General features: G+C 38.1%; 1 protein-coding gene across 4 annotated transcripts in view; it reads left to right on the top strand.

Moving 5' to 3' along the window:
• osbpl6 (oxysterol binding protein-like 6) overlaps positions 1-11,104 on the top strand; it is a 45,142-nt gene extending 34,038 nt beyond the window's left edge. For all 4 annotated transcript variants that reach the window (XM_032566961.1, XM_032566963.1, XM_032566962.1 and 1 more), the window contains 9 exons: positions 1,708-1,961; positions 2,312-2,449; positions 2,818-2,881; positions 3,024-3,102; positions 3,697-3,841; positions 3,929-4,073; positions 4,184-4,310; positions 5,212-5,334; positions 8,284-11,104. In XM_032566961.1, the coding sequence (XP_032422852.1) occupies positions 1,708-1,961; positions 2,312-2,449; positions 2,818-2,881; positions 3,024-3,102; positions 3,697-3,841; positions 3,929-4,073; positions 4,184-4,310; positions 5,212-5,334; positions 8,284-8,395 (1,187 nt within the window). In that variant the 3' untranslated portion in view covers positions 8,396-11,104. The remainder of the gene's footprint in view (positions 1-1,707; positions 1,962-2,311; positions 2,450-2,817; positions 2,882-3,023; positions 3,103-3,696; positions 3,842-3,928; positions 4,074-4,183; positions 4,311-5,211; positions 5,335-8,283) is intronic.
• Positions 11,105-13,033: the final 1,929 nt, after the last annotated feature.

Consider the following 13,033-nt stretch of genomic DNA (forward strand, 5'->3'; position numbering starts at 1 on the left):
ACAAAGCCAGTAAGAAAAAATATTTAAGGAAAAATGTTTTTTTTTATATAAATAATAGTGCTGATAATGGTACCTGAACCATTTCCTATGAAGTCAATTTCACTAAAACATAGCTTAATTTCTAACTTACTTTTTAAAAATCTTTATGATTTATCACACGTTAGCAGTCTATTTATGTCTGAGGAAACAGAAGTGACAGATGCTCACAGATTAGCCATTCTTCAAAATGGGAAAGACAAGAGAATGAATGTCATTAAAAGGAGAGGTGTAAAGCCAGAAAATGTGCACATTTTATATCTGGAGTTAAAGCAACAATTTAAAAATTTTAAAAATTCCCCAACAACCATCAGATGACATCTACATACCAAGCAGTTGCGTGGGAGTGATGCCATAAAAAGGCTCCTTTGTTTTATCATTACAAACATAAATGTGTTGCTAAACTTTTCTAAGTCTTTAACCCTCCTGTTATGTTCCGGGTCAAATTGACCCGTTTTAAAGTTTAAAATTTTTTTTAAAATAGTTGGAAGTATTTTTTTTGCATGAAACTTTTTCTATTTGTCTTAATCACTCTACATATAAGTTGAAAATGTATTCATTTTACACATTTGTACCACCCTCTTGGTCTACTTTTTACACAGATACTGTTCGGGTCAATTTGACCCAGCAGTCAGGTTAAAGTGCAAAAAAAGATTAAAGAATGTCCATTTCTGTATGTTTTCTTGCAGCTGTGAACCATATTTCACCACACGCACACAAACACAACACACCACACACATACATGCACACCCCGACACAAACAAGCCCACTTTCTCACTATTCTCTTTACTTCACTAGGAAACTGTGAGAAAGCAGGTGTTCATAGAATTTTTGACGGGAATCTTTTCTGTTCCCGTGGACAAACTCCAGCCACACTGAGTGGACACTCAGAAGTGGAGGAAAACATAAATATTCTCTGCATGACTCATTTATCTTGATTTTAATCAGCAGGTCAATTTGACCCTGAACTGTATGTGTTTCTCAAATTCAATTATAAAGATCACCCATTGAAAAAAAAAAAAGTGTAATATAAAAAAATTTACCAAAGATCAATTTCAAGGAAATTATAGTTTTTTTGTGTCTAGGTTTTTTTCAGTGGACATAAAAAATGTAAATTCCATTTTTAATGTCCAAATGAGTAAATGAGTAGGTTGTTGTCATTGATCCTTAATTTCTGAGACATAAAAAAACATCATTGCACAAATATTGATAGAAATTGTTAGTATTGGCGTTAATAATCAAATACAAAAATGTTTTGGAGGACTTTTTTGGTTTCTGACACTACTGCATGATTAAACACTCTCTGGGTCAAATTGACCCACGAACATTTTTGCTGTACCCTAGAAACGAACATAACAGGAGGGTTAACTAGAACCACATATTTGGTCTGCAACAAACGCTCCAGCAGGGCCTTGTAAAGCTTATGCTTTACAAAAAAGTAAAAGCATAAGCATGATTTTAATAATCTCAAACATGAAACGTCAAATCAAAGTAGAGTCAAAATCCACCTTCCTCCATGGCCATTCCCATTCCCCAGACCTAAAACCTATAGAAAGCCTGTGGAAAATAGTAGAAAAAATAAACTATTTCTTAACATGGAATATTTTAGCTAAATGTTGGTCACTATTCTCTAACGATCATTAGAGTCACATTGTTGTTTGTTTTGCTCAGTGGCCAATGGGGACTTTGCTGGCAGCGCTTTCCGTAACGGGCGGCGCATTTGCCTGCCGGCTCCCTGCCCGGACACCAGCAACATCAACCTGTGGAACATCCTGAGGAACAACATCGGCAAAGACCTGTCCAAAGTGTCCATGCCCGTGGAGCTCAACGAGCCGCTCAACACGCTGCAGCGCATGTGTGAGGAGCTGGAGTACAGCGAGCTGCTGGACAAGGCTGCGGAGACCGAGGATCCCTTTGAGCGCATGGTAAACAAACATAAAGTTTGAGTTTGAGGTCATCTGATGGATGGATGGATTTATGGACGGACGGACGGATTGTTGTTCACTTTTTTCCAATGTTCACAATGTGAATGCTGACTTCTCAACGAAGGATGTATTTTAAGAATATTCTGCAAATGAAAGTGTTGTGTTTAAATCTCGCTCAGATCATCAAGTGAGCAAACGAATGTTTGCTCCAGTAAGTTAATGCGTCTCTTCCTGGAAGGCCTGGCCGTCAGGTGTTAATTGCTTTTAACCTTCGTATCGAGTTTGAATCCCCGGTGTTACGACGAGCCGCTTAATCCTTTCTCCTTCCTGTTGCTCTGTCTCTATCACAGGTTCTCGTCGCAGCTTTCGCCGTCTCAGGCTACTCCTCCACTTACTACAGAGCAGGAAGTAAGCCATTCAACCCTCTGCTTGGAGAGACTTACGAATGTATCCGGGAAGACAAGGGCTTCTGCTTTTTCTCTGAACAGGTAAGTCTTTCAAAGATGATTAATGTAGAAATGTGTTTGAAATGCATCAAACAGGATGGAACTGTGCTCCATCCTATTAGATGGAGCACATCTAATAGGATGTGCTCCATCTAATAGAGCATTAGATGGAGCACATCTAATGCTATCCTATTAGATGGAGCACAGTGGTAAAATCTACGTCTTTGTTCCAAATGAGGTCTATTTAAACCTGCTTCATAATATTGTTATATTTTTTCTCTAATAAAAAAAAAACAAACTAGAAAGACACTGTTCAATCTAGAATAGAAACTTGATAGAACATAAATCTATGAACATCAGTGCAAATGTCATGAGAAATGTGACTCTTCGTGTTTGATCTTTCCTCTCAGGTGAGCCACCACCCTCCCATCTCCACCTGCCACTGCGAATCCAAGAACTTCACCTTCTGGCAAGGTAGATCACCTGCCTGATTAGTGAGAGGCTCCTGGGAGAGAGTCTGGCTTAGCAGATAGGAAACATCAGGAGTAAACTCTCTTGTTAATAATAACTTTTTCTGGCTTGATTCCCAATGTTTGTCTGCTTTTTTGCTTCCTAGATGTGAGATGGAAAAACAAATTCTGGGGAAAATCTATGGAAATTTTACCCATCGGCTCTGTGAATCTCACAATTCCCAGGTAACTTCCACCCCATCACTTAGCAACAATTTGTTCTTAAAGGAAAGTGGTTTAATTATTTCAACACAGCAGGTTTTCAGATTTATTGTCCCGCTGAGTTTAGAAAACTGTCCTGTGTTTTCATTTAACAGGTCAGTCTTGGAGCAATTAATGAGCTGCACCATGCATAATCATATAAAATGACTGTTATTAATATTAAAATACTTTCTTACTTTATTACATTAGATCCTGGTCAAAAGTTTACAAACAAAATAGAGCTGAATCAGAAGACGCTTCAGCTCAGTATGGTTTTTAATTTGTGGAATAAAAAGGCATAACGGTAACCTTGTATGAATTAAAGAAAATCCAAAATAAATTAAAATTTTTGCACCTAACTCTTGCTTAAAGAAAATATTTTCAAGTTGTATGTTGTATGATTAGGGCATCCTGAAAAAGAAGGGTTCAAATAATTAATTTAAGGCCCTGAAAGAAGTCTGAAATTCATGCCAATGATAAGTGTATGTAAACTTCTGACTCACTTGTCAGAAAAAGAGTGATGCTGTGAATTTCAGATGTTTTTGTTCGGTTGTGTCAGCTGCGTGTGTTTCTTTGCAGGTTTGGAGATCATTATGAATGGAATAAAGTCACCACCTGTGTGCACAACATCCTCAGTGGACGGCGGTGGATCGAACATTACGGAGAGATCACCATCAGAAACACGAAGAGCAGCACTTGTCTTTGCAAACTTACCTTTGTTAAGGTAAAAAATATATATGTATTTATTTATGACGTTGTAAGTATCTGATTTGATTTTATTAGCTGATTTATCAGAGACTATTTCTCCTAGGGAAATTACTGGAGCTCCAACGTAAATGAGGTGCAGGGATTTGTGATGGACCAAGAGGGAAAAGTGATCCACAGGCTTTTTGGGAAATGGCACGAAGGTCTTTACTGCGGCGTCCCTCCATCTGCCAAATGCGTCTGGAGACCAGGTGCCATCCTTTCACGCACAGCTGGACCTCAACTAATACTGGCTGTATAAAAAGCCAATCTCATCTTGATCTTTGAGCTAAAAGGAACCCGGATTGCTTTTCCTCCTCAGGCTCCATGCCGACAGACTACGAGCTGTACTACGGCTTCACCAGATTCGCCATCGAACTGAATGAGCTGTGCCCCGAGCTGAAAGACGCCCTGCCGCGGACAGATGCTCGATTCAGGCCTGATCAAAGGTACAGACCCCTGACAGCCATTCTCAGCTAAAAAAATGTGTTTTGATCAATGATGTCTTGCAAAAGTATTCATAAGAGTTCACCGTTTTTGTCATATTACAACCACAAACTCCAATATGATTTATTGGGATTTTATGCAACAGACGAACACAAATTGCCATTTAATTGTGCTCATATATCGTCTTCAGAAGTGATCCGGTCCAGCTGTGTGTATAAATAAAGCTGTGTTATAAAGACCCAGTAGGTTTGTCAGAGAACACACATGAACAAACACAACTGTGCGGATGTGTGAGAGTGTCAAGACAAAAGCTGCTATAGAAAGAAAACCATGAAGTTTAAAAACATGAAGAAAAATCTCTGTTCAAGTGAGACTGCAATTTAATAATTTTGTCCTATGCTATGTGTGGTAGAGTATTTACTCCTAAAAATCATCATCCACATGATGAAACAAGGCAGTGGCATGATCATGCTATGGGATCTACACTTAAATCCATTTAGGAATCTATGATATGACTTCAAAAATTATATAAACAGAAACTCCAGTCTGACTGAGCTTCAGCTATTTTGCAAAGAAGAATGGGGCAAAACTTTAGTTTGGATTTGCAAAGTTAGTAGAGATGTACCCCAAAACCCCACAGCTGTTATTGTAGCCAAAGGCTGGATTCAGAGGGGCCAAATATAAACCTGCTTTTTACTTTTGAGAGTTCTGTGTGTGACAAATCTTGAAAACAATGCATCCTTTTCCTTCCACTTCATAATTGAGCACAACTGTTCAATGCACTACACTGATCCTTGTGGCTGTAACAGTAAACATAGCAAACTTGACAAAATCAAGAAAAAAATAGTTCTCTGGAGGAGGTTTTTTGTTCCTAGTATGCTATCTGTCTTTATGCTGCCACAGATATCTGGAGGAAGGAAACGTGGAGATGGCCTCCTCTGAGAAGCAGCGCATCGAAGATGCCCAGAGAGCCAGGAGGAAGTGGAATGAGGAGAACAACATCAAACACGAGCCACGCTTCTTTAAGTAAGGGCAAGACTCGTGTTGAAAACACATCTTTTCACCCAGATGATATTGATTTTATTGACTTTGTCATCCCAAACACTTAGCCTGTAAAACGTACCACTGAAGTGCCTCACATGTGATGCATGGCTGTTCCCTGAAGCATTTTAAACAATTACAAACATGACTTATGCAGAAACCTACAACACAAAGTGATACAAAGTTATATATAGCGTAAGATCTCAATGAATATCTTCTCAGAGTATAATTTAAACCAAATTATTACACATCATTGACAAATATAGTTAATCATGTTGCACCAGCTGGTATCAGTCTAAAGAAGGTCAGTTAGTTGCATCTAATCGTTGACCTTGCTGCAATCCCTCCTCCTGATTAAGCATGTGGCGACAGTGGAGAGAAGCCGTGCCATTTCAACTGAAGAAAAACTTCAGCAGAACCAGGCTGGGCTTGAGGAGCCATCTGTTGCAACCACAAGGGGGTTCAGAGGGCAGGGAGGAAACAAGAAAAAACACAAGAAAAGCACCAGGATTGTTTTCTATGGGAAACAAAAATAACGAGTGCACAGAGTTAATTGTAGAAGTAGTGTCATAGTATCAAGGCCTTTCTATGACAAAACAAAAACAAGTTGAGTAGAGAATGGTAGTGGCAGCAATTGCTTGGTCAGTGGCTCAATATTTCAGAGACACAACTCAACTCTGAGCCAGAAGCACCTTCTCTGGAAAGATGGAGGGTACAGAAGGCTACAGTAGCTACACCAATTCCTTTTGTCCAGCAAAGATGTACAGTCAAACCAAGAAGCCCTCAGCCAAGAGTATTATCTATAAATAGAAAAAATAGGGGAGTACAGAAAGTTTCCGTCAGCTGTTGTTCGATTAATCACACAGTTAATTTCTGTCCAGCAAAGAGACTCAGCTAAACACAGAATCACTGAGCAAAGAGGATTTTCTATCTCAGTGATTCTAAACTTGTCAGTTTATAGAGCAAACTTAACCAAACCTTTTCTCACAGTGACTCATGTTGGATATATAGGCGATCTGAACCTTATATTTGATGTTATGTTGCTGCGGAAACTAGTGGGAGCTCAGCTTCATCACGCTCCACTAGAACCTGCAGTGATAGCTCAGTTCATAAAGGAAATCAGCAACATAACCATCATTTTCATCTCAAAATTTGCATAAAAATTCTAAATCGTCATCTATTCCTGCTTATCCTAGCAGGGTTGCGGAGGAGCTGCTGCCTGTCTCCTGCAGTCATTTGGCAAGAGGCATTATTAAATAATTAGAAAAAAAGATAATTAAAGTAAAATAGAGTTTAGGGGCTGTGTAATTTTCTGACTTTAGTGTTTTATGCATGATCTAAAATGATCAAGACCTGCTATTTTAGGTAAAAGCATAACCGAAGGACCATCACTCTTCTTTTAAAGCATCACCGTAGATCGAAGTACGTTTATTGAATTTAAAATAAAAAACACAATAAGCAGATGAAACTTGTGGCAGTTCTACAAAGATCTGATTTTTTTCTTGTTGCCTCGATGTTGAAGCTGAATCAAAGTGTGTGTTAACAGGAGAGAGAAGCAGATAATTATCCGACGTTCACCTGCTGAGTCCCACGTTTCAGCTCAGGCTGCCATGGTGATTGTAATGGCAACAATCATCATGCGCTGATGCGTAAAGGTATTCAGATTGCAAGTTATTGCAAACACTTGCTGGCAGTAATTTCTGCTAAGAGTTGTACAAGCAGTTTTTAGGATAAGGCGGCATCTACTTAGAAACAAAGGACCAAATGGGCGTGAATTGCTTCCTTTTTTCCCCTTAAATAAATGCTATTTGTATTGGGTCAGATTGTCTTTGCTTGATACTCAAATGTGATTGATGATCTGAAGTCCTGTCTGCACCCGTTAAAATGACATGATCTTGTTTTTGCGATAGCTGTGAACATTAAGATTAAGAACAATCTGAGCTGTTTCTACTTTTTACTGGAAATAAATTGGAAGTCATCTTTTGGTGGCTTTGCAACTGAGCTGAGAACAGTTTCCACAGTGCAGCTTGGGGCCCATTTGCAGCCCTTGGAATGATTTTTTGTGGCCCTTAAGTGCATGCACAGTTAAAGAAAACAGAAACTTTTAAAATATATTTTTTGTAGATGAATTACCGTCTTACTAAAAGTTGAGGTAAAGCATGTTCTTCTCTTTTCATTTTGATTTCATAGACGTAGTCCTACTCATGCATAAAGCTTGGCTAAATTCAGTAGGTATATTCTGTGTTCTTACTGATAAACATAGAATTAACCTTTTCAAGGTCAACAAATTATAAAGACAATTGTAAACCTTAACGCTTTTCTTTTAAAATGGACAATGTGAGAAACCCTTTTTATGTTTTGAATCTACGATGATTTTGACAGAAAATTTGACTTCTATGTTCATTTCATTAGAATATTGCATGTTTAGTTTATTGATCTGCTAAAAATAAGAAATAAATACGAAAACATTTTATTTAGAAAACCAAATTATAATTTTTTTCTAAATAACAATGCATGTTCCTTTTTTTTTAATGTTCCTTCAAACTGGAACATAAAAATGTTTGGATGCCACTGAGCTATTTGAAGGATTTTTATGATGGTTTCATTTAGGAAATTCTGCTAGTAAGAGAAGAAAAGTTACCTGGTAACTACAAGGCGTGTCTTCCTTATTTAAAAAAGGCACAAAAACTTTGTAATGCATAAAACATATGATAAAGACGCAAATCAGTGATGAAATGTTAATGTATATGAGTGTAAATCCAAGGTTTAGCTGGTCCTTTTTCTAATTATACCACTTTTATGCTCTTGTATGTAAATGAGTGCTTCTTTTATATAAATATAACAAAAAGAAATCATGAGGAAATCATCAGAAAAATATTCTCTTATAAAAAAAAAAAGCTAAAAATCCTGCATCATTTTGCCCTTTTTGTGCAGAAAAGTGGTGGATACCAACCACAGGGAGAGGTGGGTCTCCAACAACATGTACTGGGAGCTCCGCAAAAACCCCGGCTTCATCAACATGGAGCCCACCGTCAGCCTGTGGTAGCACACGGCGCTCCGCCTCCAACACTGCAGACCAGGAAGCTCTTACCTATGCACAGCGGGGTGTTGGACAGGAACACTCTGCGACATCTGTGTGCATGGACAAGAAGGACTGCGGAGCTGAGAACGTCGAGGGGCTGCTACATGGTCACCCATCTGTGGAAACATCCTCATCCTGCTTGTTGAAGCTGGGTCGCCACTACTACGTAGATCTCTCCTCAGCTCTTCTGACTTTCCCAGTTTGTCCTTGCCTTAAAAAGACCCCCATACGAGTCAAAGTATTAGGCGCCTTTTAGTTGAAGCCATTTCGTTTCCAGACAGCAGTTTGGCTTAGACTAGTCTATGGAGTAGACATTTTGAATACCTACCAATATGTGCATGCTTAGAGAGCAGCTTTCACCGGCATAAAGCCGTATTTACTATATCATCAAATATTGTAGAGAAAAAAAAAGAAGTATTTTTATAAAAAAAAAAAAAAAAAAAAGAATATCTTGTGTGAAAGAATTATTTGAATTGGCAAATTTTATTTATTTTTTGCTTTTTAATACTAATGAATCTGTTAGGTGGCAGAATCTTCTCTGGGGAATCGACTCATGCTAGATTAACAGAAACAGTGGAAAGAGGTCACATTACTAGCACATTTACAGGAGTAAAACATGTAGGTTGCTTTAGAATATAAATAGAAGAGATGGTGAATAGTTAAAACATTGTCATGATTTATTATTTTCCATAAAATCAACTCATCTAAATTACACAAAACCTCAAAGTCTTGCTTAGGGTCAGAATGTGCTGCAAGAATACATTAGAAATGAGTTTTTCCTGTCTGCAGATGGTGCCCTGCAAGAGTATTTATTTTCACAAACTCCTTCGCAATTTGTCAAGTCACAGCCACGAAAGCTAAATGTGTTTTATTGAGATTTTAGATGATAGTGGAGCATAGCTGTGAAGTGGAAGGAAAAGGAAACAAGCATATGCTTTTGCATATAAAAATCTAAAATGTGTAAGTTCTTATTCAGTTACCCATGCATGTCTTTTGGGATATGTCTCAAACATCTTTGTACGTCTAGACACTGAAATATTTCAAATCTTGCTTCAGATTCTCGTTTGGACATAGATCTGGACTTTGACAGGGCCACTTAAACCCATGAATACCCCAGTCTCAAATCATTTGCTGCCTTTAGGAAGTTGTCTTCCATGATTGCCCTGAATTTATCTTCATCTATATTAGATTACATGCAGGTGTACTTCATCTGCTAATAAGGATGCTATATAGTGAAGGGGGCTGGCTGGATATAAATACATGCCTCACTTTTCAGATATTTGTAGAAAATGTAAACAGCGTCTTTATACTCTTACTTCGCACTATCACATACAGTCTCATTAGAAACACATTAAGTTTTGTGGCTACGAAAATATGTGAGATAAATGTAAGGGGTATGAATAAGGAAAAGATGAAGCAAAAGTGTGTTAGAGATCGTGACGTCTTTTAACGTGCAAATCACTTTTAATTTCTAATTTTTTTCACTTTTTTTGTTAATTTCTTTGAAATTTTAAATTACCAACCCTTCTAATGAGTTATTAAAGCTTTTAAATCTCTGAGGCAGCAGACTATATAAATTATGAGGCAGCAGCGACACCTACAGGTTGCCATGTAAAAGAACAGCAGGCTCATTTACCTTTTTTTTTTAGTTTTTTAACCAGATTTATGTCGGATTCCCCAGAAAACTTACTGCTACATCTTTTGCTTCTGCAAAGAAAACAAGACAGTTATATAAAGTTTGTATATTTACTGCAAAACAGAGAAGCTTTAAGGTTTTGAATAGCTCTCCCTATTTTTTTTTCTTCTTCAGACTAATATAACATCCTTTTAAAATAACCCTCTAACACATTTGAGTACTCAAATCCTACATCTGAACTGCTTCGTATAGTTCTGGACTGCAGGGTGAGGGAGGAATATATATAAAGCCAGAGTGAAGATTAAAAACCAAAAAAAGTAGATCTGCTTTGCATCTATGTGATTCTCTATTCAAAAGAAGGAAGAAAAAAATTCTGGATCACAATCTCAACGCTAAATCTCTTCAGTTTCACTTGCTGTGCCTTAATGCATTTATCAATGCGTCTCACACACACACCTGACAGGAACATCACGCCAAGAAGAAGGTATGCCATTAAAGAAAGTCACACTTTCCATCTACCTGCAGACGATTACACACACCGAGGCTTCCCCTCTGGACAGAATAGTTTAGATTTAATGTATTTTTGTTCTGACTGCATCATGCTGGCGGTTTAAAGACGTTCCTCACCGCTGAAGCTGATTTCCTTTCCCCCACCGGCTTCAGTGATCGAGTCCCAGCAGCTCAAAGCAGTGCTTCTCGTAGTTCTTGTATCATAGAATCAGGAGAGAAAAAAAAATAAAAGATGACCTGAAGCTTTCTACATCCATCGCTCCACCTGCATGTCTAGACAACTTTCGCTTGCCAATGAATGTCTTTGATGCCTTACAAAGAAAGGTTATTATTTTCTAACTTGGACCCAATCCTCCTTGTGGACTGACACGGATCACAAAGCACTAAAGTCAGCTTGGTTTTATTCAGATCTACTCCCTAGTGGATACCTTCTAAAGTGCAATTTTAACTAAGTACATATCTTTCCATGGACACTGTACACTGCTGCTGCATAGTGCTTGTTCTAATAAAATGGCAAACAACAAACAGAGGAGTGGGTGTGTTTTTACATCCTGGAGAAACTGCAGTCGTGGATGAGGGTTTGGGGCAAAACTGAACATCAGTATGCTTTCAGTCAAGATGAAAGGGGAAAAAAATGCCAATTGAGGCAAGGCAAGTTTACATGTATAGCACATTTCAGCATCAAGCATTTCTTCCAAGAACTAAAAAAAAAGTGTATGTAAACTTCTGAACATGAAGAAACTGATTAGAGAAATGTATTTTTACATGTCATCGTTGTGGCATTTAGTAAACAGAAATAACTGAAGTAATCTTAACTCAGCAAAAAGGATTCATTTAGTCTAATTTAACTTTAAACAGTGAGACAAATGAAAACAAAACCTTGTGTTGTTTTCTAATGTATGCAACCATCTGGTCTCAACTGCAGCACTTGACCACATTTAAAATAATTAATATGTACGGCTACTGAACTAAATCCATGAAGTCTCTTTTAAAAAAAAAACATAAAAATGTATTTTCATAGCCTAAATAAAATTTAGAAACAAATCCATCTCTATGGTCAGTGAAGAATTATCTCATCATTTTGTACACTGGGTGTTCTTCATTACTACTGGTATTAAGCTAAACAAATCAAAACTGAATCCACTTGTGGACCATCTGTGATGTAACCAAACCAGAACTGGAAGACGCACGGACCAACAAGTTGAAGGCCGCCTGTTGGACAGCTCCTCGGAGAAATATCTCCAGCAATAACTGCAACAATCATCAACCATCAGCCGGACTGTGAGCAGACAGCAGCCATAATTCAGGAGTTGATTGGGTTTATTTGCTGGTTTCAAAACAAACAGAGACTCCAGTCTTACACAGGTTGGGCGGGTTGTTAAGAGGATCACATCTATACATTTAGCTGCACCACGGGAGAGTATGAAAGGAGTTGTTTTAAGAACAAACCGCATTCCAGGGAGCATTTCTGACAGAACGTCCAGAAAGTCTTCACAGTGCTTCACTTTTCACACACGTCATTCTAAATTGTCTTAAATTAATCTCTACACATAAATATACCATTTTATGACAATATTAAAAAAATGTAATTTTTGTAAATTTGCTAAATAAAAAAAAGGTCATGAAAAAAAATCCCATTTATGTAAGTTTTCACAGCCTTTGCAATGAAGCTCAAAAATGAAGTCCCCCTGTGGTAAGTACAGTTGATTGGACTTGATTTTGAAAGGCACATGCATCTATATACGGTTCCACAATTAATAGTGCAGGTCAGAGGTCAAACGCAAAGAATGAAATCAAAAGAATTGTCTTGAGGCTCAGATCTGGTGAAGGTCACAATGAGCTCACTAATCTCCATCATTGGTAAATGGAAGAAGGATTCAACCTGGAGCTGGCTGACCCTTTAAACTGAGCGATCGAGGGAGAAGGATGATTTTGAGAAAAGAGATTAAAACAATATGGAATAGGGTTGTAACATAAACTGTAGAAAAAGTGAAGCACTGTGAACACTTTCTGGATCCACTGTTTACAAACTGAATAATAATCCAGTGTAGTATTGAAAGCTCTGGGGTGGATTTAAATGGAAACATTCCTAACAGTCAAACTATTACTTCTGATGTGATGGCATTAAAATATATTTTTTTTAAAACTCGGGTGTGCTGTGGTGGCGCAGGGGGTTAGCACGCCCCACGTTTGGAGGCCTTAGTCCTCGACGCGGACGTCGCGGGTTCGACTCCCGGTCCCGACGACCTTTGCCGCATGTCTTCCCCCCTCTCCTCACCCTCCTTCCTGTCTGCCTACTGTCGAAAAAATCCGAGCCACTAGCGCCGCAAAAACTCTTCGGAGATAAAAAAAAAAACTAACTGGAAACTGAAGTAACTTGCCTCCTGACTGTAAATCAAGTGAAAGAACTGAGCCAGCAGTGTAAAATCTAAATGAACAAAGCATGATTAGTTCAA

The sequence above is a fragment of the Xiphophorus hellerii genome, chromosome 7, assembly GCF_003331165.1.
Source record: "Xiphophorus hellerii strain 12219 chromosome 7, Xiphophorus_hellerii-4.1, whole genome shotgun sequence".
Lineage (NCBI taxonomy): Eukaryota > Metazoa > Chordata > Actinopteri > Cyprinodontiformes > Poeciliidae > Xiphophorus > Xiphophorus hellerii.